Source organism: Vipera berus, assembly GCF_964194415.1.
Source record: "Vipera berus genome assembly, chromosome: 1".
NCBI lineage: Eukaryota > Metazoa > Chordata > Lepidosauria > Squamata > Viperidae > Vipera > Vipera berus.
Genome location: NC_138202.1, coordinates 229,497,934 through 229,523,460, shown reverse-complemented (window position 1 = coordinate 229,523,460; position 25,527 = coordinate 229,497,934). Strand labels below are relative to the sequence as shown.

The 25,527-nt window shown below is 41.0% G+C and overlaps 1 protein-coding gene across 1 annotated transcript in view; it reads right to left on the bottom strand.

Annotated features, from left to right (window-relative positions):
* Positions 1-21,260, bottom strand: part of HCRTR2 (hypocretin receptor 2) — a gene marked incomplete at both ends in the record, with an annotated part of 31,741 nt that extends 10,481 nt beyond the window's left edge. Inside the window, 2 exons of the mRNA XM_081345925.1 lie at positions 1,139-1,317; positions 21,032-21,260. Of these exons, the coding sequence (XP_081202051.1) occupies positions 1,139-1,317; positions 21,032-21,260 (408 nt within the window). The remainder of the gene's footprint in view (positions 1-1,138; positions 1,318-21,031) is intronic.
* Between the last annotated feature and the right edge of the window lie 4,267 nt (positions 21,261-25,527).

Sequence of the window (25,527 nt, the reverse complement as noted above, 5' to 3'; positions counted from 1 at the left end):
GTTGACCTGGCAGAAGACTTTGTATTTGGCTCAACAATGAATGGGGCTCCTAGGCCACGGGTGTCAAACTCAATTTCATTGAGGGCCGCATCAGCATTGCGGTTGCCCTCAGGGGGCCAGGTGGGTGTGGCCAGGTGGGTGTGGCCAGGGTGGGCGTGGCCTACTGGGTGGGCGTGGCTAAAGTGCTTATGGCCTACTGGGTGGGCGTGGCCAGCTCTACATCGTTCGCATCAAGGGTGCCTATGGGGGCCTGGGCAGGAGTGGGACAGATCTGAGGGTCTCCGGCAGAAGGAGGGTCTCTGGGCCAGGGCCAAGGCAGTGGGGGCCGGTCCCTCACTGTTTCCAGGATGGCTTCGCGGGCCACATGAAACCACTTGGCGGGCCGGATCCGGCCCCTGGGCCTTGTGTTTGACATGTCTGTCCTAGGCTGTTACAGCCATATAGGCTCAGGAGTGTCCGTGTGACTAAAGAACCTCAATTGTATGGTCAGTTTTGGGCGAAGGAAGTCATTCATTCTCATCCATGCAGCAGTATTACATAGTAGCAACTTCTATGCTTTGACATGGACACCAAACTATCAGGAATTGATTGCAGAGATTCACTAATGTGGGAGCGTACTCCATTTCACACATCATCTGAATGTGCCGTCCAAAACTTTTTTAGTTTTATCTGTTGAGGCCATGAAATTATTCATGTTACTGTTTTGCCCACTTCTTTTCATACAATTATTCTGTGAATACCTGGAACCGTGGTATTGCCCAGTCTTTTGCATGTCTATAATGTCTTGACTGTAGGAAGCTGACATTTTAATTGTTAGTAAGTTTTGTTTCTTTCCAAGTATTCTACCAGATTGCTTCGGAGTGAAATTTATTTCCTGCTTTGCTTATTCTACGTACAGTTTAATGCTTTGGTTTGGACTTTATTTAGATGTTATAGCAAATGTACAATTACAAGTGGCATTAATCTGACCATGAAATAATTCAATCTCTCCTAGTCTAATTTTCAGAATGACCCCTTCTTCTTTTGCTGTGAAGCAATATGTTAATCACGAACCGGCTTCTGAATTATACATTCGGTAGCATCAAACCCACAACTTAGCTTGTTTTTCAATGTGTACCACAACCCTGGAAAACAATACCTGCAAATAAGGGATCACCTTACAGAGGCTGTTTCCAAGGAACCAGGTCTCGGTGATATCCACCACGAGTGTAGCTGGGAGGCAAGTGAGGGTGACCAGGACATCAGCCAAGGAGAGGTTGACTATGAAGTAATTGGTAACAGTCCTCATGTGATGATTTTTCCACACTGCAACACAAACTGATTTTGCAAAGATGTCAGCCCGGGGGGAAAAGGCATTGGGAGAGAGCCAGACAGGTCAAAATAGTGAAGGAGGATTGGCGAGGAATGCACATCTTTTTTTTAGTAAGGGCTGTCGTTTGTCACTGTCTTCAAATATTGACCGACCAAGCTGTTTCTTCCTCTGACTTGGAAACTCAACTGATTAACCTCTTCTACATAGTGCAGGGCAAACCAATTATAGGAGCAAAATTGTGTAACAGCCAAGGATACTCCAAAGATTGGTGGGAAGTGGGGAACAGGGGGAGAGAGAAAGAGAAAGAGGGAAGGAGGGAGGGAGGGGGGAAGGAAGGAAGGGAGAGAAAAAAAAAAGAGAGAGAGAGTGCAGACCAGTCTCCATATTTGGAAGGCTTAGAAAAGCACAGTTACATTTTGTCAATTCAGTAGAATCCCTACAATTTACAGTGGACAGAGATGAAGGCCTTTTAATCACCCTTGTCTCCTTGGATAATGCAGTACTGAGACTACAAATTAAAATTAGAAAAAAAGAACTGTGAAGAACATCAGCTTACTGATGGACTAATCTGTTTTTTCCTTAATTTGGATTTATAGCCCACAGTTCCTTCAGAAGCTCAAGGTGGTGTATATAGCATCCTTCCTTCCATTTTTTTCTATCACATAATGTGTCCTACATCAGGTGAAAGAAGAAAGTGACCCACGATCTCCCAGAGAGATTTTGTGACTAAGGATAAAATACAACATGGCTTTCCCCAATCTCAGCTGAACTCTTTCACTCATGTACCAACAGAGTTACCTATAAAGTCATAAAGGTGGAACAAAAACTCAATAATATTATGATTCCATTAACAGTCTAGTTATGATCATTTCAAGAATGTCCTCGGGGTGTTTATTGTATGATCTGCTGTGAAAGAAAGCTTTATGTCCCATTTTGTATTCTACTTTTGTCAAACAAAAAACAACTGCAATAGAATTCCCCAGAGAAAATTTGGAGCCTCTTATTGGAAAGGTGGAATAAATCAGGATAAATCTAAGCCATGCAGAATAAATCCAATCTATTCATCAATTAAAAAAGAGACTCTTTACATTGGTTTTCCCCTGTTCACAATGAAAAGTTTGAAATGAGTGCAGTGAATTCTTTCTGCCAGTGTGTGTCAGTCAATACGTGGCAACGGAACTAGATCCCCAATGTACATAGAACAGTTTTCCTATAGAGAAAGATGCGTTTTCAACGCTTCTGGTTTTCTCAGATGTTTTGTCCCATTTGCAGATACAAATAAAGTGGTATTACCTAACTTCAAGGATGGCACTAGATTCAGGCCCACATCCTCAAATAGAGAAAAATGTCCCAAGTATCTGATCTGTGAGCATTGCTATTTGGACACTAGAAAGATCTCACAGTATATGGCAGTATGAGTTTACTGCATGCGTAAAATATGCTTTCTCCCTGTTGTTTCTCTTCTGTCTCATGCGTAAGTGACTTGCTGGTTTGTTTCTCCACTACTGTTGGGAGACCTGAATGGCCAGACTGGGGACATATCACCCTCCCCAAGGTCTGTCTATGTGGCTGCTAAGTGTCAGCACTGATTTGATGGCACCTAAGCAAGCAAGCAAGCAATAGGAGGGAATAAACTTGTAGCAAACACTGGGCATAAAAACATTATATTTAAACCTCTGAGTGTTGTATTGAAGTGTTATGTGAATGTCATCACTGCGCAGTTCATGACCTTATGGGATAATGCTTTCACTAAGAGAAAATGAAAAATATAGCATTTTGTTTCAGGTGAAGTAACCAGTGAAGAAAAAACTTGCCAGATTTTGCAAAACAAGACTGCTGTTCAGAGTTTAGTCAGACCAAATCCAGTCTTGGAATTAGGTGTCTATCATAGTAGTAGCAGCTAGGGACGTGGTGGCTCAGTGGGTTAGGACACTGAGCTTGTCGATCAGAAGGTCGGTAGTTTGGCGGGTCAAATCCCAAGTGCTGCATAACAGAGTGAGCGCCTGTTACTCGTCCCAGATTCTGCCAACCTAGCAGTTCGAAAGCACGTAAAAATGCAAGTAGAAAAATAGGGACCACTACGGTGGGAAGGTAACAGCGTTCCGTGCGCCTTTGGCGTCTAGTCATGCCAGCCACATGACCACGGAGACGTCCTCAGACAAGCGCTGGCTCTTCGGCTTTGAAACGAAGATGAGCACCTGCCCCTAGAGTTGGAAACGACTAGCACGCATGTGCGGGGAAACCTTTACCTTTACCTTTATAGTAGTAGCAATAGCACGTAGACTTGTATACCGCTTCATAGTGCTTTGCAGCCCTCTCTAAGCAGTTTACAGAGACAGCATAATACCCCCAACAATCTAGGTCCTTATTTTACCAACTTCAGAAGGATGGAAAGCTGAGTCTACCTTGAGCCAGTGAGGATTGAACCCCTGGCAGTCAGCAGAATTAGCTTGCAATATTGCATTCTAACCACTGCGCCACCACAGCTCAGCTATGTCTTGATGTTAGATAACTTTTGGCAACATCCGCTTGCTTGTTTGCTATCTATAACCCCTCCCCATCCTTGCAGCACTACAGATGGCTCCAATTGGAATTTTTCAGCAACATATGCATGTTTTGGACCAGTTTGTTATGAACATTGCAAAGTCTGATCAAAATGGCACATTTCCCATCTTTTATATTCTCAATAAAGAGTTTCCAACATTTGTTTACATAAATAAAAAGCAATATGAAGCTGTAATTGCACAGTTGATGGTGGCAGTTAAACTAGATCAGCTCTACAGAGCGCCGATAGCAATCAAGGGAAGTTAATGCCTGCTTGTTCTGACAGGTAACACGCACGCCTTGCGGGATTCTCTGCTTTGGTGCCAGTGTGGGGGACTCCTTTGGATGTATTCCCACAGAGCCTCCCTTTGTGATGATGCCAAAGGTTCAACTGAGGCTCTGTCCGTTTTATCTGCAGTGATTTTGGCAGGACACAAAATCCAGGGGATAGAAAGACTCTGTTTGGGGGATGCTGAATTCCTGCACCCCCATCTTCTGTGCGACAGTTCTAGAAACGTTTCCTACATCACCAATCCCTTCTCAATGGTAGGCAGGCAGCCTACGGGTATGGAAGGGATTGTGAGTGGAAAAAAGGAAAGATGTCAAGGGAACAGAAAGGGGTGGAGGGAAGGGGCAGTAGCTCAGGTACAGGCCATATGTGTGACCGTTCTGCAATCAACCTGCTCCATGAATCAACACATTCGTCTTCCCTGCTTAGCTGGACCATGGAGGGTGGGGAGCGGGGCAGGAGACATCTTCCCTAACTTTCTCCTTCTGCCCCGCAATGCTCTGAGAGGAAAAATATGCTCACTTTCCATGCTGAACAATAGCAACGGCAATGGTGCTTAGACTTATACACCACTTCACACTGCTTTACAGCCCTCTCTAAGCCATTTACAGAGTCAGCCTATTGCCCCCAACAATCCGGACCCACATTTTGAGGGGTTGCCACAAAGAAGAGGCGGTCAAGCTATTCTCCAAAGCGCCTGAAGGCAGGACAAGAAGCAACGGATGGAAACTAGTCAAGGAGAGAAGCAACCTAGAACTAAGGAGAAACTTCCTGACAGTTAGAACAATTAACCAGTGGAACAACCTGCCTCCAGAAGCTGTGAATGCTCCAACACTGGAAGTTTTTAAGAAGAGACTGGACAGTCACTTATCTGAGATGGTATAGGTTCTCTTGCTTGAGCAGGGGCTGGACTAGAAGACCTCCAAGGTCCCTTCCAGATTCTATTCTATTCTATTCTATTCTATTCTATTCTATTCTATTCTATTCTATTCTATTCTATTCTATTCTATTCTATTCTATTCTATTCTATTCTATTCTATTCTATTCTATTCTATTCTATTCTATTCAGAAGGATGGAAGGCTGACTCAACCTTGAGCCGGTGAGACCCAAACTCCTGGCTGTGGGTAAAATTAGCCTGCAATACTGCATTCTAACCACTGTGCCACCCCCGGCTCTTACAAAGGAGAAGGGAATAGTAACCAACCACAAGCTTGCAGGGCCATAGGACGAATTTGAAAGAGGGGTGACCAAAATATGTGCACATAACCCAGGTCATGTCCTCAGCATCCAGGACAGGACTGGCAGGTCTCTGAAAACAGAGCAGCAGACACCAGACCTCCTCATATCTATATTGGACATGCAGGAAATGGTTCAAAATGAAGCCTGCTAAACAAGAAAGGATAGCAATTACCTCCTGCTAGTTGTCATCCTGAGTCTAGGGGTTTTCAGGGCAAGGCTCCTTTCCCTGCTAGCCCCTGGGATGGCAGATGCCAAAGCAAATGAGTAATTCTTCAGCGGCACGTTCTCATGACCTTCACAAATATCATGCAATAGTCCATAATCCACCATAATCACTGGAGACCAATGCTGGGTGAGATCCAACTTGCCCTCAGGTGCCCAAATACTTGCTCTACCAAGCTGTGTATCTGGGTGTGGGCAGTCAAACATGCCCTGCAGTGGAGTGCGGTAGAAGCAGTGCTTGGTTTCTGTTACTCCAAGCAGCTGCTGCTCAAATCAGCCTTGCAGCGCAGAAGGTCCCAAGTATTCGAGAAGTGAAATGGAAAAGTCTTTGCGTGTTAAACTCCAACTCTCTGAACCCAGGGTGGCCAGAACCGACACCCAATAATGCCTTTCACTATTCCAAGGTGGATAACCTTGTGGGTAAGATGACAGATTTTGCACAGAGGAGGAAAACAGGTGAATTTGGAGCGCCTTCCAGGTTGTATGTGGGTGTGGATGGCGTGGTCTGAAAGGCTTGACGAGGATTATTCTTGTTCCACCAGTGCCGGCAATCCAAAGGCAAGAAGTTTGAAAACTTTGCAGATTACTAATGAGAACACAATACTTAAGCAAGTGGGACTGCCAGGATTGCCATCGTTAAGTGACACAGACTTACTTTATGACCACTTCATTTCATAATGGGAGTTCCAGGCCCAAATGCCATCATAGGTTGAGGAGTGTCTATATATGCTCTGGTCAGTGGAAGTGTATAGTTGAGATTTGATGTCCAGATTGTTGCCGCTTCTTTGTTCCTATAGACACTGCAAGACTACAGTTCATTCCATATATTACTTTGAAATTTCCATTTATCATAGACAATCCCCATATTGCAATAAAGGGTAAAATTCCAATTCTTCCAACCGATTTCCAATTGATTTATGGTTAAGTGTCCATATATCATAATCCTGTAAGTATTTAATTGGGATTATGGCTAAAGGCTAGAAACCAGGAGAGTGTGAATTCTAGTCATGCTTAGGCACAAAACCATTTGGGTGACCTCGGGCTAATCACTTTTCCTCAACTTTAGAAAACTTTGTCAAAAAAACTCCAGGGACTTCTTCAGGCAGTCTCTGGCAATTGGACATAATTGAACTGAAGGGAAAAAAATTACTCCACTGAATAGAGGGACAGAAGATTGTAGTTTTAAGGATCAAAAGAAGAAATGCAACTTGATTCATTTTTTTAAATCTTAGAAATTAACACTTTCCCTTTCATACAAGAACTTTTGGAAATATATTTAAACAGTCAGTCAGTGAGTGAGTGAGTGAGTCAGACAGACACCCCATTCCATCTATTCATTAAAATACGTACATCAAACCGTACATCAAACCATATTCATACTCAAAAGACATGCAACAATCTTTTTGAATGCCATGTTTGGGTCATGGTAGACAATGACAAAAGGGCTAGAGTAACTGCAGTAGTGGACAAAACCTTTTGAGAAAAGTGTATTTTTGAGGTTTGATGGCTAATAACACCACTTTTTTGAGTAGTAGTAGTACCATAAAATTGTATATCAATGGAAAGATGATTTAATCAAGAATGTAATGCAACATAGTTTGTTCAATTATCTGTACTGTATTCTATGAAACGTTATAGCCAAATAACCAGAAAAAGGAAGCACAACTTGCTTAGGCTGATATCAGGTAGCTTTCCTTCATCTGATTGTATCCAATGAGCATGAGTGTTTAGAGAGCCAATCAGGTGTCATCTTATTTTAGCAATGAGCCAATCAGATCACAGTAGGATTCGATTATTGATGTCATGTACTGAAGCTTAGAGGAGGACATTTGTCAGAGTGTTGTGTGATCACTATCAAGTTCCTTTCATTTAGTGAGCTTCTAAAACATAATAAAATTAAAGTAATGGTGCAAGGAGTTGACTGGTTGCCCAGGAAGCTATGTAAAATAGTATTGTTAAGTGAACAAGGCTACAGTTATAAAGAAATTAGAAGAAAAATTGGTGGAAACTTAACCAAAGGTGGCATTTCTACTGCACACTTTTCCCAAAAGGTTTCCACAATTTTGGCCACTACTGTATATCCCCATGAGATTACCTGTACTTCACAGAACAATTTTGTTTGTCAAAAACCTCCACTGGCTGTTCAGGAAATCCGTGCTGGGGTGAGGGAAAAGGAGAAGAAAAGTCATTGGGGTAGACCAGACAGGGGAGGGCTCATGCAAAGCCTCCAACCAATAGAATGGAAGGTTCCTTCCTGCCAGTCTCTCCAAGCAAGAGAAGAAATTCAATTTCTTGACTGAAAGCATGGAAAATCAATTGCAAATCCAGATGAATTGGGAAAGACTGGATATTATAGGCTTCACTAATGGAGAATGATACCAAAAAATATTGAGCGCATCACTGTATTCTTGGAACCCAGTACTACCCTGGCTGGTCTGTTTCAGAGCATTATTACTGTGTATCAGTTGTAAATCCAGCAGGATTAGATCTTTTCTTGTTTCTTCCCAGAACTGCCCAGAATAATTAGTCAGAGACGGTTATGAAGAACAGAATGTGAGAGAATTAAAAGCTTTGGTGAGCTGAGTTAGCCACATAAATTAGGATGGCAGCTGAAACAAGTGCAAGAGGCCAAATATGGAATAGTGTGTTTGGCTTTCGTATATGGACAGTGCAGATTAAACGGTTCCCATTAAAGAACGAGCAGCCACTTTTGGATGAGGAATGGGCAAGACAGAGTTGTAACCAGTGGTGGGATTCAGCCGGTTCACACCACTTCGGCAGAACCGGTAGCTAATTTTTTGTTGCCCAGGCCCAGAACGGACTTCCGGAAGTGGCATCCTCACAGAGAACCAGTTATTCACATATTTGAATCCCACCACTGGTTGCAACGGCCATAAAAAGTCATCTCTGAAATGTTTTCTTGGCATCACAAGACATGATAGAAGGACCTATATATGAATTAGAGAACAAATGCAAGCATATGATAGTAAAAGAATTGAAATGGAAATGGACTGGTCACATAGCCCAGGGCTTTTCAACCTTTTCACCCATTGTACCACTTTTAGGATATGGCAACATAAGAGTACCACCAGTCGCCTAGCAAGGTGTCAAAAAATTGATGACCAAAAAAAAAAAGGAAAAAAGTGATTAAGTACAGGTAGTCTCGACTTACAACAGTTCACTTAGTGACTGTTCTAAGTTACAATGGCACTGGAAAAAGTGCCCCCCAAGCCACAGCTGAGCAAGATACCTGCCGGCCCGTCCAGCGGCGCTCTTCCTCCTGTCCGAGGTTTTCATTGTTGTGAGCATTTCTGTTGAGGATTGGCAGCGGGGGTGGGGGTTGGGGGGTTTGGCTTTTATTCCCCCCCATCTGCTGGGTGGTTACAGCAGGTTTTGATCACTTCACATTTAATTTTAATTTAATTTTATTGAATTTATATACCGCCCTTTCCCGAAGGACTCAGGACTTCAGTACATGACCCTGGGACACTGTGACCGTCATAAATATGAATCAGTTGCCAAGCATCTAAATGTAAATCACAAGAGCCTGGATATGCTGCAACATTCTGGGCTCAGAAGTGCCAGGATCAGCGTTGAGCTCCAGTTGGATCCTGGCACTGATCCTGGTTCTTCCACTGAGCCCTGACAGCCCTGCAGCTCCAGCCGTCTCTCACTCAGGCTTGTGCGGTGCTGCCACCGGTTCAGCTCATTCCCCTCCCCCACTACCACTTTTTTAGGATGGTTGTGTACCACCTGCCAGGTGCCAATGTACCACAGGTGGTACCCATACCACTGGTTGAAAAGCCCTAACATAGCCAGATGAAGTGATGGCAGGTGGACCAAAGCAGTCATAGAATGGATTCCAATTGATAAATAGTGTCCACAAAATGGACCTAAAACAAGATGATTGATGACATCAGCAAGTATTGCAGACCCAGTTGGAAAAAGAAGGTTCAAGACCATATTGGTTGGAAACAAGTGGAAGAGGCCTTCATCCTGCAGTGGCTAGATAATGGCTAGAATAATGATTGAATATGGATCATACATTTCCATACCTAGAAGTGAATGTTCTCATATCACTATGCATCTTATCTAAAAGACAGAATTTTATACATTCTCTGCACAAGCATCATCTCGAGAAATATGCCACTAGTTCCAGGGCTGTCACCAGCTGAACCACCACTATGGGGTCCTTGGTGGTCTCAGAGCTTGGTTGTTTTCTTGCAGCTGCTTCATTACCCAACTAGGTAACATCATTCATGCTAGAAGAGAGTGGGGTTTGTTCTCTATTTATTGATAGTGTTGGTAGGAATGGTTTTGGTAGTTCCTTGATTAAGTGGTTGTTTGCTCCTTGTTTGGGTTGGTGGTTTTTTGATCGGGATACTGTTTATTGGTCTAGTATTAATCTTGGTGTTAATCTCTGCTTATCAGGCTGTTGATTGCTGGTCAGGAGGTGTTGTGATCTTTGACTGTCTCTTTTGAATGGTATGTAGGTGTTGTTTATCTCTATGTGCCTGCTGATGGCTAATTTGTCAGAGTGCCAGACTTCCAGGAATTTTCCAGTGTTTTTGCACCTGGCTTGGTCTAGGATGCTCACAGTTTCTTGGTTGAAACTATAAAGAAGTCTGTCTGTGTATTGTGCATTTACTAACCAAGCCATTACAAACCACTGCTAACCATTGAATAGCATCAGCACTGGATGACTTTGGGCCAGTTACTCCGTCTCAGCCCAGAGTTGTTGTGGGGACAATAGGAGGAGGAAGATGTGTTGGATATATTCGCCGCCTTAAATTATTTGTAAAAATAATAAAAGCAGGATACAAATAAATAAATCAAAGTAGGAGATGTTAGCTTTTTCTTTCTCCAGAACTGAGATGTACATTTACCCTCCCACAGAAGGAGTTCATCTAATCAGTGGGAATGGTTGAGCAATAGGGAAAAGAAAGCTGACTTGCAAGTCAGGTTAATCTTAGATGTTCACATTCCTGAAGATTATGTATAATTATTCAAGCACAAAATTTCATCAAGATATACAGAGCCGACAGATCCAGTGGAGCATCTGTTGCTGAGCAGGAAGCATGCACCATGCTGTCTTAATGGACAGACTCTTTACACATTCCCTGTGAGGAGACACACAGGAGTGGTGAAAGCATACTGTGGAGATTAACTGATTTTGGAATATTTTATTTGTTTAAATTATTACTTACCTAGAGCCTATGGGAATGGGAGACATGCAAGCAATGCAAACAAGCATATATACAAACCATATTCAACTCTCTTTCTCTCTTTCCTCACACATGCTATTAGTGGTTAAAATGCACTGATAGTGAACACATACATTCCCAACAGGAAGCCGAATGGGAATTGTACAATAATTATACTTTTGCAGTTAACCCTATTTGCTCATGGGGTTGTAAGACCGTGCCCATGTTCTGAATTATTTAGAGAAAGTCGAGGCAAAGGTGATAGATATAATTGTGGGGGAGAAAGAGAAAAAAGAAAAGAGATTGAATGTATTCCAAAACAATTGGAGGGGGAAAATAATTGGAAGAGTATCAATACTGTTAGAATGTTTCATGGGCTGCTTTTCTCTTCGTCATCACCTTCTCCTGATCTATTTCCTTCCTGCATTACTAGGTAGGACTTGTCAATAAACACATGCTTTTTATTACTTAAACTTGCAGAACTGTTTCAAGTGGAAAATGGCCAGCCTGATTTCCCCCAATAGTTTTTGAAGTGTAAAATGACCTTGCTCTCTATCTCTGCAGATAGTACATCTTTTCAAGTGACACCTTTGGTAGAGAATATATGGTATATTTGAGTGGACAAAGGAAGGAATGGCTGGCAGGCTGGCTGATATATTGACAATGTATGAATGAATATAACTATAGAGGTCAATGTTCTTCCGTGTAATAATTTCACTGACTAATATTGACAGTGAATCAATAATCTGTCTTACTGCAAACAGTGTGCTGGGATATAGGTGGAGGCTGCATCTGACCTGACACTGTTCAGAAGTAGCACAACTGAATGAGGCATTTTCATCAGAACAAGAGTTATTCAGAAGCTTTCAAGTTGCATTCCACTGTAATCCCAAAGGTGCTTTCTCAAAAAGGCAACTGGACTTTCCTTGTTTTTTCTTGAAGATGTTTTGCTTCTCAGCCAAGAGGTTTCTTCAGTTCTTGGAAGAAGTTCTCCCGAAGAAGCTTCTTGGATAAGAAGTGAAACGTCTTCAAGGAAAAACAAACTCCAGTTGCCTTTTGAAAAAACATCTTTGGCTGAGACCTGGATGGCTGAGAATCTCCATAGACCTCCAACTGTAATGTATTTGACTGATTCTCCAACCTAAATTGAATACATTCAATGGGATAGCATTAGAAATTTAGCAGAATGGTGGATCTGAGTGACAGGAAGAAAATACCAATAGGAATAGGAACCTTAGGTGCAATCCCAAAACATCTGGAGCATCATTTGAATACCATCAGAATTGACAAAATCGCCAGCAGTCAATTGCAAAAGGAAGCTTTACTTGAAACAACTTACGTTCTGCTGTGATACCTTTAATATTATTAAAGAGCGACATCTGCCTATCTCAGCTTCTTGAGGAGGACTCGATAAATGGATAAAAATGCCAAATCCACTCTAAACATCTGGCTGACTGTGCGACCAACCTGTAGTAACATCTAAGTGAGGTTTGTGCATCAGACAGGGTGGGACTTGGGAGTTTAAGATTCCAGAAATTATTGGGTAATTCTGATTCTGTTTTGTTTTTTTCTCAGCCTAGTATACCTTACAAGGCTATAGTACAAATAAAATAGGAAACCATCTGGGGGAAATACAAATATAATTGTACAACGAAAAAACTCCTGGCACTTGAACGATAGAATCTAAATTTCCTAAGCATGCTGTTTTCCAGAAGACCCTCTCCTCTTCTTCCTTTTTCCTGCTGAACTCCAACCCGGAATTTCTATAATAGAATTTATTTTTTTTCTATGGATCTTCAGATATCATTCAGAGGTGATCTTCCACATGGCTAACAGTACTGTGGCTTTTAAAGGTACCCGAAAAACTAAAGACCCGCCAGCACCGAAAGAAGATAAATTCAGGGGGCTTCTGTTGTAACAACTTTTCCCATCATTTCCAGCAGTTGAGCTTAGCAATTAAATTAACAGATGATATTAAATGGGAGAAGTTTCAATTAAACTAGAAACAAGATACTTTGAAGTGAGCCCATCTAGTGAAAAAGGCACTAGACATCAAAGCTCAGGCTATTTATTAACTGCAGTCTAGCAACGCCTGATAAAGGAACACAAATATAAGTGTGCATTATTACCGGTAACTTGTAGCCTTGACTTGCATTCCTATTAGCCTATATAATTAAACCTCTTATTTGGGGGATGACAAACCTGGTGCAGATTGAATATTTATAGAGATATGACATCAGAAAGGAGACATAATGGACATGAGCAGAGAATGGAAAGAATGAAAATAATGCAGGTTGGTATTCTGTTACCGACAGACAACTGGTCCAAACTTAATCTCACCAGCATCCACATAACTAAGAGTTTTATCTACAGTGTTAGTTAAAATCCAGATTTTATATTTTTAACAATGAGACATCAACCATTTTTTGTTTCATTTCCACTAGTTCTTGGGTAGAAAGAATCCTTGTCCAACCTGAATCAGGATTAGCATTTGAAACAAATTTGATGATCCATGGTATGGTTCTCATTTAAATAAGATTGTACCGTAATCAAATACTCCGAACCTGCTTTTTCCAGTACATTGACAGATAGAAAATTACGGTATCCAGAACCTGAAAGCCTGAGCATTGTTTGATGGCCATAAATTGGCCTAAGAAGTACATTCACTAATAAGTGAGTTGGAATGTAAGTAGACTCTTGACTCAGAATGAAATTACTTTTAAGAAAAATGAATGCTTCAATTTTTCAAAAATGGAGACATTAAAAACAACAGCTTGCTTTTTTTTTTGTCTTTTTCAAAAATATTTTCCTCTCCAATTTTTCCTTTTTTTTCCCTTTCTGAACCTTTACACCATTATCTTTCTGACAAATTTCAAAATGGTTGCAAAAAGCTAAAAATTCTTTAACCTTCCTGCAATAAGGGCACTACTGTTCCTGTCAGACGTTTAGGCTTGATCCCTATCCTTGGGCAGGAGGGCTGGACTAGAAGACCTCCAAAAGTTCCTTTCTAGCCCTATGATTCTATGATTCGGTCCTCCTCAAAACTATTTGTTCAAGACAGTGGAAAGAGAGATGGCACAGAGGGAAAATCAAGCACAAACTACCTTCACAGCAAATTTATAGTGGTGCACTGGAGACCCAAGGTCTATAGGAGAGGAGAAGATGGCTGGAGGGCAGTGCTATGGTCTCAAGAAGGTAATAATGGCTTTACTCTATGGTTTCAGTCAGGGAGACAGCAGGTTTGCCACTCTTGGTGTCTCATATGCTTTGATGCTCTAGCTCTTCAGATTATTGATTCCATCAGATCTTTCCTCTACATGCAGCATCCCCACTCTTCTTATTAAATGTTCGTAACTTTGTTCCATACATCACCATGGAAAATTAATGTGTTATACATGGAGAATGTCAGTGAATGTCTGGGGAAGGGCAAAATGTTGTTTTAGTTATTCTACAGTAGAGCCCTAGTTTTCTAGTGAGCATCTTTTGGTTGATCTTGTTTTCCCCACACCTTCCTGGCTGCTTTTAGTGAATAGTCTCCCAGATAAAATCCATTTCCCCCCCTCCATTTGAATAACTAGACCTCCATGACAGCCATTTTAGTGTGATGCCCTAAGTCAGTGTTTCTCAACCTTGCCAACTTTAAGATGTGTGGACTTCCACTCCCAGAATTCTCCAGCCAGCCAGACTGGCTGAGGAATTCTGGGAGTGAGGTTCACAACGTCTTAAAGTTGGCAAGGTTGAGAAACACTGCTGTAAATCTCTCTGACTTCTAAGTATGTTCCCAATCCCGGAAAGATTGCCTGCTTCTGGTTTAAAGAAATTAGTAATGGTTCAATTAACTACTTCATAGTGAACTGTGGTGTATTTCTTCCCTAAGTGTCAGAGGTTTCTTATTGCTCTGCATTATCTATCTCCGAATAGCAACAGGAAGCTTACTTGAAGCCTGTTCTGCTTTCTTCTGAAAAGGAACTCCCCCCCACCCCCCACTTCTTTGCCATTTTGGGAGACAGAAGTCAAAAAGTAGCATCTCTTTGGAAACCCAGCATCTCCCCTGCCTTTTTCCCTCATCAAGTTTGCAGTCATGGAAACATGTGTTTTATGGCATCATCACATTTTTAAATTCTCACCTTCTCATTCCTGTGACACTCGGTAAGGCATCCAGGCCTCAGAATTTGGTTAATTATAATCGAGTGTGGAACCTTCTCCACTGGTCCTTTTATAGCAGGAATTTTCACCAAAACAGATGATCCCTATAGTCAAGTCTGGAGAAACTGTCTCCCACTACTGTATCTTTGGAAAATCTGCCCAATGTCTGTCTTGACACTCTTTTTCTTAGGATCCAAATTATTTTTGACTTTAAATACCTAGTATATAATCCAGCCTGTTGCATTTTGAGGGAAGACTTAAGTCTGAGGCCTTCGACCCAGAATAAGCCCATAGAGCAGAGGTGGGGAACTATGGCCTCTTTATGACTTGTGGACTTCAACTCCCAGAATTGGGAGCATGGCTGGCTCAGGAATTCTTGGAATTGAAGTCCACAAGTCATAAAGGGGCCATAGTTCCCCACTCCTGCATAGACCACAGGGAGGGAAGTTTATTTATTTTCCCTAGCTGGATTTCATGTAATTTCTCCATGATAGTAGCTAAAGCAAAAATGGTGTTATCTGTATGCAGAAATAGCCAACCTTTGCTGATGTCAAACAGGGTTGGATCTGGTTACTATTTAGACAGGAGATCTAGGAATTCTCAGCACTGTAGGACAGACCAGACACAGGAAAAAGGATGCCAAATCAGGAACTATCAAACCACTTCTCTAGAGTTACAAAAAGAACCATATAAATATATCCACAAAGTCACTAGGAATTGAGCTTGACTCAAGAACAGCTTTACTTTTATTGTATTGTAAAGCCTGCAGATTTCTAAGTTTAAGTTCTGCCAAACCACTCCTATATTTTCTGGAAAAATACTTCCTTCCCTATCATTCTTCCTCTGTATTATTGGACCTCCCCAATGTTTATTATCTACATCCAGCATGCTGAGTGGGAACTGAAATCCAGTCATTTCTGGAAGGTTACACATTCTTTATATTGCCATGGCAATGAAGGACCAAGAAGGAGTGAACTGCAGAGACCTCGAGACAGGTGAATAAGTGTTCCAGAATGGCCTTGATTCTTTTTTAGGAGAATTTGAGAAAATGGAGCCACCTAACAGACCATCTCTACTTTGATTTTTTGCTCTGTACCTTATATAAAATGAGAAGGTGTAAAGACAGTGGATAGTAATTTCTTAAAGGGCAAAAGAAAAATCGTTTGGATGGTATATTAAAGAACACATTAGGATTCAGATAAATGAATAGCCAGAGCATATTAGAAAGTGTGAGGATATTGCTACATGATTAAATGCAGAAAAGGGAGGGTAGATGTAATCTCAGTTATGCTGTAATGTTCTGGGAACAGCAAACATTGATCTACAGCAAAATCTGTTCTGTTTTAAAACCAGGATTAAATTGCTCATCTGATTAAATCACATCCCCGCAGCTGTTGAGTAAATCAGACTACTACCAGAAAGATAAGTTAGTTTTAAAGCAAGACTATATAGCTAAGAACTGAGCATGGTTTGTAATCCATTCATGGACAGATGCAAGGCTTTGGCCTGTTTTGCAAACCTCTCTATGATGCTACCATTTATTGGCAGCAATAAATCCATCCATCCATCCATTACAAGGCTCCAGGCTCCAGTATGAGCAATGGCCTCTATGTACTACATTTGAAGGGTATTCTGCTGCTCCTAAGAAGAGGCATAGCAAAATGAGCCTGATTGTAAGAGATGGGGAGGAGTTTGACTCTGCCCTTAAAGGAGCACAAAGGGGTGGCTAACTGCTCACCACTGAGCTGCTAACAACTATGGCAATTTAACTATCTCAGTCTTAAGAAGCTCATCTTCAGTTTCCTTTAAGGTAAAGGTAAAGGTTCCCCCGCACATGCGTGCTAGTCGTTTCTGGCTCTAGGGGCCGGTGCTCATCTCCGTTTCAAAGCTGAAGAGCCAGCGCTTGTCCGAGGACGTCTCCGTGGTCATGTGGCCGGCATGACTAGACGCCAAAGGCACACGGAACGCTGTTACCTTCCCACCGTAGTGGTCCCTATTTTTCTACTTGCATTTTTACGTGCTTTTGAACTGCTAGGTTGGCAGAAGCTGGGACGAGTAACAGGCGCTTACTCTGTTATGCAGCACTCGGGATTCGAACCGCCAAACTGCCGACCTTCTGATCGACAAGCTCAGCGTCCTAACCCACTGAGCCACCGCGTCCCTCTTCAGTTTCCTTTATGTACCACTAAAAATGAGAACAGTTACTGTATGGTTCTCCTTAGCTGTTGAGTAGAAGAGAAATTTACTGGGGGAATCCACAGATTCTGAATGAAAATAGAATCGGTTTATGATTCGTATATACAGCATTTTTCTTGTTGGATTGTGATGTACTTGAATCTAGTATGGGCTTAGTATATGGGAGTCTGATTGTTGTGTATAGTTCTATTTTACTATTAGGGACTTGAGATCATATGTAAACAGGTGTGCCATTTCAAAACCTGTTAAGTATTGTTTCTTAACTCTGTCTTTGGACTCAAGAAACACCACTATTTAATGGAAATGGTTTTGTAATCCACATGTAAATGACGTCACTAAATCATAACCTGCAACAAGCATTCAATAGTATATGCAAGAGGGAAGAACTGACTAGGAATGACAAACTTGAAAGCAGAGAGGGAAAATGGTATAAGAGATGCTGAATTATTTCTGGGTCATGTGGTCCTGTCTTAAGAAATTGCATTTTGGAAGTAACCTCCCTTGTTCACTTTAGTGTTTAGGTTGATCAGAATATTGAAGTCATGCCACAATTGTGGTAAACATCTCCAGTCTGGATGAGTGTTATAGAAATTCTTGGAGGAAAGCCTATAAAAGTGTAAATTATGATGGCAAAATTTAGAATGTTTGTGTTGTCAAACAGTACAGTATATCTCTGAATAGCAGGGCAAAAAAATGGGGTGGAGGTGTTCTATTTTTATTGGGCTAGATCACTAATAAAATAATATGTACGACAGTATGAAGAATTTAATTTAGTCCCAACATAAATAACCACACCCATTAAGAAAGGAAGGGGGATTTAATTTAACTATGAAAATCTATAGTTATATCAACTGTGCTGCTCCATTGTCCCTTTTTCAAAATAATAAGAATGAAATAAAAACAAAACAACCAACAATACCTATCAAAATTCATTATACTAACCTAGTGCATATTTCTCCTTCCATATTTGTGTAGTGATGCTTTTAATAAAACTCATAACTCCCAATGTTACATTTTTGATGTAATAAATTCCAAATTCTGAAGATGTAGCCAACAAACTACTAACCATCCAGATGATTTCAATACAGAATATGTCAATGATAGGACAAGTCTGGCTGACACTAAATGTGGCTATCCAACCCTGGGAATATATTTGGTTTGACTATCTTCTTCCCAGATTGATGCAAGTAATCTTAAGGTAGTCCTACCTCCCAGGTCTTTAGAAGGGACACTCCACGCAGACTTGCTACTAACCTAACTTCTCCCTTCTGCTCTATGTGAAGTCCATGGAGAACAGAGACAAGAGAGCCTAGTGGGCTGTGGATAGTCTGTATTTGCATTTCAGTCAGTCCTTAGGAGGCTATGAACTGGGGGTTCTAAGAACTGTAGCACTTGCTCCAGAGCTGGTGCCAGAAGGTTTATGAAGAATATCATTCCTGGTTTTTATTTTATCCATGGTTTTTCTTAAGTGTTCCCAATAGGTTAAGGACCGAGCAAGGGTCACTCCTAAATACTTTGCATTACAGTTCATCACTCGTACTGTGTGTTTTTTAAATAATTTACTGCTCTGGTGTTTTAGATTTTGGTACACATTTTATATGTTATTTCTGTAAATTTTATGCACTAGGCTCCATGTGAAATAAAATAAACTGGGGGTTCTTGTCCTACAAATAGCTATGATGATTGAAACACAGACACGTCCTTTTTGCATGTGTTTTTCAAAGCACTTGCAACATTCAAATAAAATCTCTTCATCCTAGAAAAAACCTTTTGCCAGCTGTCTTTTGAAAGCACTGGCTTATTTCCACCAGGTAATTCACAATGAGTAGTGCCTGCGTAGGTCCAATTTTTATCCTAAATTACTGCACAGAATTATGATTAAAAGAAGCTGTTTTTCTTCCCACTCTTCAAGCTATTTTCCTAAGTTTAGGTTACTTTGCCCCATGTCAACCTCCCATTTTATGTACAATATCACTAGGCTGTATCTGGTGTCAGGATTCTTTCCTCCATGCCTGCTTTCCTCAGAAGCTCTTTCTTCTCAACTTATTCCCAGCGTTTATCTTTTGTTTTCCCCATCTTTTCTTTTCTTTTCTGGAGAAAGTCAAAGTAACGCTGCAGGTTGGATTTGTTTTAACTCTCAAATATTCCCTGTTTCAAATAGGGTATAAAGCGACATGATAGCAGTGTTCCAATATCTCAGGGGCTGCCACAAAGAAGAGGGAGTCAAGCTATTCTCCAAAGCACCTGAAAGCAGGACAAGAAGCAACAGATGGAAACTAGTCAAGGAGAGAAGCAACCTAGAACTAAGGAGAAACTTCCTGACAGTTAGAACAATTAACCAGTGGAACAACCTGCCTCCAGAGGCGGTGAATGCTCCAACACTGGAAGTATTTAAGAGACTGGACATCCATTTGTCCAAAATGGTATTGGGTTTCCTGCCTGAGCAGGGGGTTGGACTGGAAGACCTCCAAGGTCCCTTCCAACTTATTATTATTATTGTTGTTGTTGTTGTCGACATCATCATTATCACCACCACCACTACCACCACCACCACCACCACCACCACCACCACCAAGGATTTCTGCTTCCTAGTTGTTTAGTAAAAGTAGCTATCAAATGGTACCCTCTTGGTCTAAATGGAAAAAAAAACTGGGGAGAACTGAAATGAAAAAGGCTTGGAACAATTAGGAATTTTTTTGGGGGGTGGAGGGGGGCAAAGAGTTGAGACCTTCATTCAGTTGTGACACTAACAACACATTCATAGTCCAGAATTTGCAGGTCAAGAGGTTTGTCTTTTGAATCAGTTCTCCAATCATGAGATTCCGGTAAAAAAAAATCAAGTACACCCCACAAGGCTGAATTTTGCTCACCCTCTTTCTGTTGTTGTATCTATTCTCGGTATTGACCCTCATAAGGCTATACTCTCATTCAAAATTCCATTGACAATTCTGACAGCATGAATGAGCCACAGGTAGAAATAGCCATTCACAACTGTATTGTTATGAATGGAGTTGCAAGCGAGGCTCACAGTCAAGAGTTTCTCCAATGCAGAACTGAATGAAAGTTGAAGAGCTGGGCATCTTTGCTTAGCAGATAGCAGTAAGAATAACAGTAATAATTACAACTATACTAATACGCAGATGCCTTTGGGTGGAAGAGATTACTTTTTATCTTCAATATATGTTACGCAAATACTTAAAAGAGCTGTTACTATTAATAAGACATTTCCACATAATGTACTGCTGGATGGTAAAGTTCAAAATATTCCTTCCTGATTACTGAGTTTCTACAAGGACTGGATGGATAAATATACTTTCTAAGGCTCCATTGTGAAGCAGGTGAATAGCACAATCCCAGATGGAATGTAGTCATATACTTAATAGACATTAGCCCCAAGTAGATGGGTAGCCTCATTGCAGACTTAATTTGAAAACTGCATCGAAGGCCACTAATATATATGTTTATGAGCATAGTACAAAATTCATACCGCCCCTTCCCGAAGGACTCAGGGCGGTTTACAGGGTGATTAAAACAAAAACTACAAAAGTTAAAAACAGTTAAAAAAATTATATCCGTCCCTGAACAAATAAAACCCCAGTTAAAATTAAAATTAAAATTCTCAGCCTTATATCTGTAAGAAAGCACAGGTGTTTCTCATATCAACAGCTCCTGTAAATGAAAATAAGGAGGCAATTTTCTATGGATCATTAATGACTAAAAAAGAGAAATGGTGTTTCTAATTCCCAGGATTGTGCTGCTGGGATGTTTGATAATGTGTGTGCATGTATGTCCCAGTGTTGACTCCTGATGACTGCCTGGATGCATACCTGCAAATATCTAACTTTCATCAAGAAGCAACTAGACAAAATGGTACTCACCTAGGATGTTTCCTACAAGAGCCACAAGAAATACAATAATATAGCCAACAATGAGCACCCATTCATATTCCTTGGGATGCAGATATTCCTTCCAGAGATAGTGCAGAAATTCTTCCTCATCGTAGTCTGTGAGAGGGTTTGTAAAGGGTTCCTGAGTCCCATTCACTGTCCCATTAGAAGACCAGTTTGTGCAAGAAAGAAAGCCATCTTCCACTTGAGTCACAGACATAATTGGTTCTGCTCTGGGTCTGAATTCGGTCCTTCAGGGGTTTAGCCTAGCTTCCTGCCAGTCAGACATAACTGCATTGAGCAATAGGGAGGGGGGGGGGAAGCAGGCAGAAAGGGGAAGATGGAAAAAAGAGCCAGGTGTGTCAATGGGACTTCCTTAACTAGCTTTGCATCAAGCATCTCCCAGTGGCAGGATGCTTGCTGAAGCTCCAGAAGCACGGAGGCCGTCGTAACAAAGCAGCAGGCACGAGAGAAGCAATTCCTGCATAGAGCTTCTTAATTCAGCCAGAGGGTGTGCGAAGCACATTCTTGCAGTGACAGGCAAAATGAAAACTGCAGCATGTTCCGAGGGACTCCAGAGATCATGAAATGAGGAGAGAGAGAGGGTATGTGCCTGTGCACACTTTCAACTGAGTGTGATTGTAAATCCACCAAGGACTTTTGAAGGGGCCCTTTTACTCCTTCATTAAACAATCCATTCCCTTTAGTGATATAGTGCTGCTTTGGACTAGATGAATGAATTAGAGATCTTTTTTTTTTCTTATCTCTTGTAAGCAGTGCTTTTTTTGTAGGAAAAAAGGTGCCGGAACTCACATCTTGTTAATCTTTTATTATTATTTTTATATATATTCAGTTCTTAGCAGGACCGGTGGTTGGGAAGTAGTTAGTAATTATTTTTTATTTTTAAATTTGAGGTCACACTTTTACACTAAAAATTTAAAAAAGATTTTCAATTCACCAATGATTTTTTTAAAATAAGAAATTATTAACCTTTCGTACGTAGTCAATCACTGTACCCACACCCACACATGTCAGTTGTGTTAACGAAACATAACGGTCGCTGCCCGCAGTAAATACTTAGCGTGCGACCACATGACCAATCACAAGCCGAGCAGTGCCACAAACCGAGCAGCGCCATCACAACCAGCACAAACAAAGTATGCATGCATTGGATTCAACACACAAGCAGCCCGCGTGCACTGTTTTAATGATTTTGCTGCCGACCTGCTACGCTCGACAGGTGGACTAAACATCAAATTTTCAAAAGTTACTTTTAAAAATTGGAAAAATCTGTCAAAAAAAGGTGCTGGAACTCTGTTCCGGTGAGTTCTATGACAACAAAAGCACTACTTGTAAGGTAGCATTTTTATTTTCAAGGAGTGAAGGCTCTCCTCTCCTTTCAAGCATTTGATTCTGTGTGACTTTGGAAAATTATAGCGTATCACATCGAGCAAGAATAAAAGAATATTGGATGGTTGTTTCCTAATGGCTAGTGAACTGTACAGAAAATTGCTTGGGTATTGATGAGAATGTGACCCTTACTTAATTTCATGGAGTTGAAGCAAGCATTCTGTTCAGAATTCTTGTAAGAATATTCTGTCCTTCCCCAGAGGAAGGAAGGGAGGAAGGGAGGGAGGAAGGGAGGGACAATCCCATTTACCACTAGCATAAAGTTAAAGGTAAACATTTCCCAGTTCCAGTCCTATCTGACTATAGGGAGTGGTGCTCATCTCTGTTCATTAGCCAAGGCAGCCAGCATTGTCTGAAGACACTTCCGTGGTCATGTGGCTGGCATGAATATATGCCAAAGAGCATGGAACACTATTACCTTCTCACCAAAGTGGTACCTATTTATCTACTTGCATGTTCATGCTTTTAAACTGCTAAGTGGGCAGGAACTGGAGCAAAACAGGAGTTCACCCTGTCATGTGGTGCTTGGGTCTCAAACTGTCAACCTTTTGGTTCACAAGTCCAGTGTCTTAACCGCATAAGGCACCAATAAATGATTTCCCCACACTAATGCATTTGTTGTTCATGCAGGAGTGGTGAAAGAAGGATTCTCTGTTCTTGAAAGTAGAACAAGTCTTCTCAGACAATTTTGTCTCCATCAGTTGTGAAGACTAAATGTAAAATACAATTGCAAAATCTTAGCAAACAGATCCACATCGCCTGTCTCCTGCTAATCTTTTTCTTTAAATAAGAAACATGACAAATCCAGTGAGACCAACATTAACAGGAATTCATATACCAAGACAACTTTTCTGTAAAGCAGGAATTGCCTGGATGGGATGACCTATTTAGAAGACATTTGAATAAGTCATTCAAACTACTAATTGGTCGCAATGATTTTTTTCTCTTTAGAATCTGCTTCTCTCCTAGCCCCACAATAAATTTTAGATGAAATTTGCCTTATTTTCAAGGAGCTGCAAGAGTTCAATAATAACCATACTACCATGTTTCCATGAAGGTTTGCCTGAAAATAATCCCTAGCTTGATTTTTGGGGGTGGACCTAATATAAGCCCTACCCCCAAAATAAGCCCTAGTTCTGGGGTGAGGCATACACCTAAAAATCAAGCTACGGTGGGGGTGTGATCTGCCCCACGTGCCTCACACCCACTTACCTTGCAGCCAGGTCTCTCTTTGCTGGCCCACTTCTTCTGAGGCATCTTCTGCAGCCAGGGCTCCATTTCTCAGTCACAGGCATTTCTGGAAGGCCTGTGCAGCCAAGAACCTAGCTATGGATTCAATCCATAGCTCAGTTCTGCAAGACCTCTGCAGCTGAGAACCAAATTATGGATTGAATCCATAGCTTGGTACTCGGCTGCAGAGGCCTTCCAGAAAGGCCTGACTACAAAATGCAGGCTGGAATGCAGCTGCAGAATGAAGCTGATCCTTCGGCCCCAGAAGAAGTGGACCTGCTGGGCTGTTGGTGCTGGAGGTGAGTATAAAATTCCCGCCCCCTGAAAATAAGACCCGGTGCCTCTTTTGGAGGCAAAAGAAGAAGACTGGTCTTATTTTCAGGAAAACATGGGATATAGTCCCCTGCAAGGATCCTGAAAGTTTCTGGTGAATTTGTTAGGAAATTTGTTGTTCATTTGCTAAGTCGTGTCCTACTTTGCAATCCCATGGATCATAGCATGCCAGGCCCCTCTGTCCTCCACTGTCTCCCAGAATTATTAGGAAATTTGTTTAATTTTCAAAATCAGAGTCATTTATGATCCCTTTCTATCTAATGCTTTAATAAATGAACTGAATTGGAGACTGGAATTTATTTCTTTGCATAGTTCAAACAGGGAGTAGTCTTATGCATGTGTTAGACTGCTGGGTGTTCATGCTTACCCCTCTTAAGCAAATCACAGGAAAGTTCATGAAAGTGGAACATGGATACAAATCAAACATCAGGATTCCCATGTGTTCATATTAAGAAATGTACTTCACGCAGGTGGTAGTAGTTACTGTATCTATGTCGAAAAATAAGCAGGGTGAATGACATTCCGTGCAAGGATGCAAAAACAGAGACCTTTTATCATTTATGGTGGGCATGTGGCAGAGCAAGGAAACATTGGATTAGGATTCACATCTTAATACAGAAGATTCTTAGTCAGGGCTTTTTTTCTCATAGAACGCTCAGAACGGAGTTCCGGCACCTTTTTTGGATGGAACCTTGTAGGGTAGGCAAAGTGGGTTGTATGACATGTGTGAGTTCCGGCACCTTTTTCTTTTACAAAAAAAGCACTGCTTAAAGTGAATATAAAGATAAAACTAAAGACTTTTCTTTTGGGTTTAATGGAAAAAGATTTGGACAAAAATTTGGGACTTGAATTTTATATAGGTTGGTGACAGCAAGATTACTTTATGCAAAAAAAATGGAAGGACACTTTGATTCCTACAATGGATGAATGGCTGCAAAAGTTGATGAAGTTAGCAGAGATGGCCAGACTGACTGCTCTGATCAAAGAAAAGAACACAATTAGCTTTGTTTCTACTTGGAAACTGCTTCTGGACTTTGTGCTTGAGGTGGAAAAAAAATGAAACATTGATTTTGGGTTTTGCCGATTAGATAGGTTTGTTTTTATAGAAATGGCTAGTTTATATTATTACAGCATATAAAAGTAAAAAGTTGAGGTTTGATGCTATTGTCTTATTCTACTGCACCAAAAGGCGTCGGAAGTCAACGCTTTTTCTTATTTTCCTATTATTGTCTTTCGTATTTTATGTTAATAAAATTTTGAATGTGAAAAAAGATGTAAAAACTCCAATTATCAATAAACAGCAGTTTTTGTGAAGAAGATTAATTAAGCAAGCTTCTTTAGAGAAGTTAAAGAGGTATCCTATTATCCCATAGGAAGGAACTAAAAAAATAAATCACTTGTCTTCCATTAAAACTCCTAAACACAGAAAGCACAATCAAGAGTTTTGACATTTGGAAGAATCTTATGATATTTTGCATGCATCTTATACAGGTCAAGGGTAGCAAGGTTTCCAT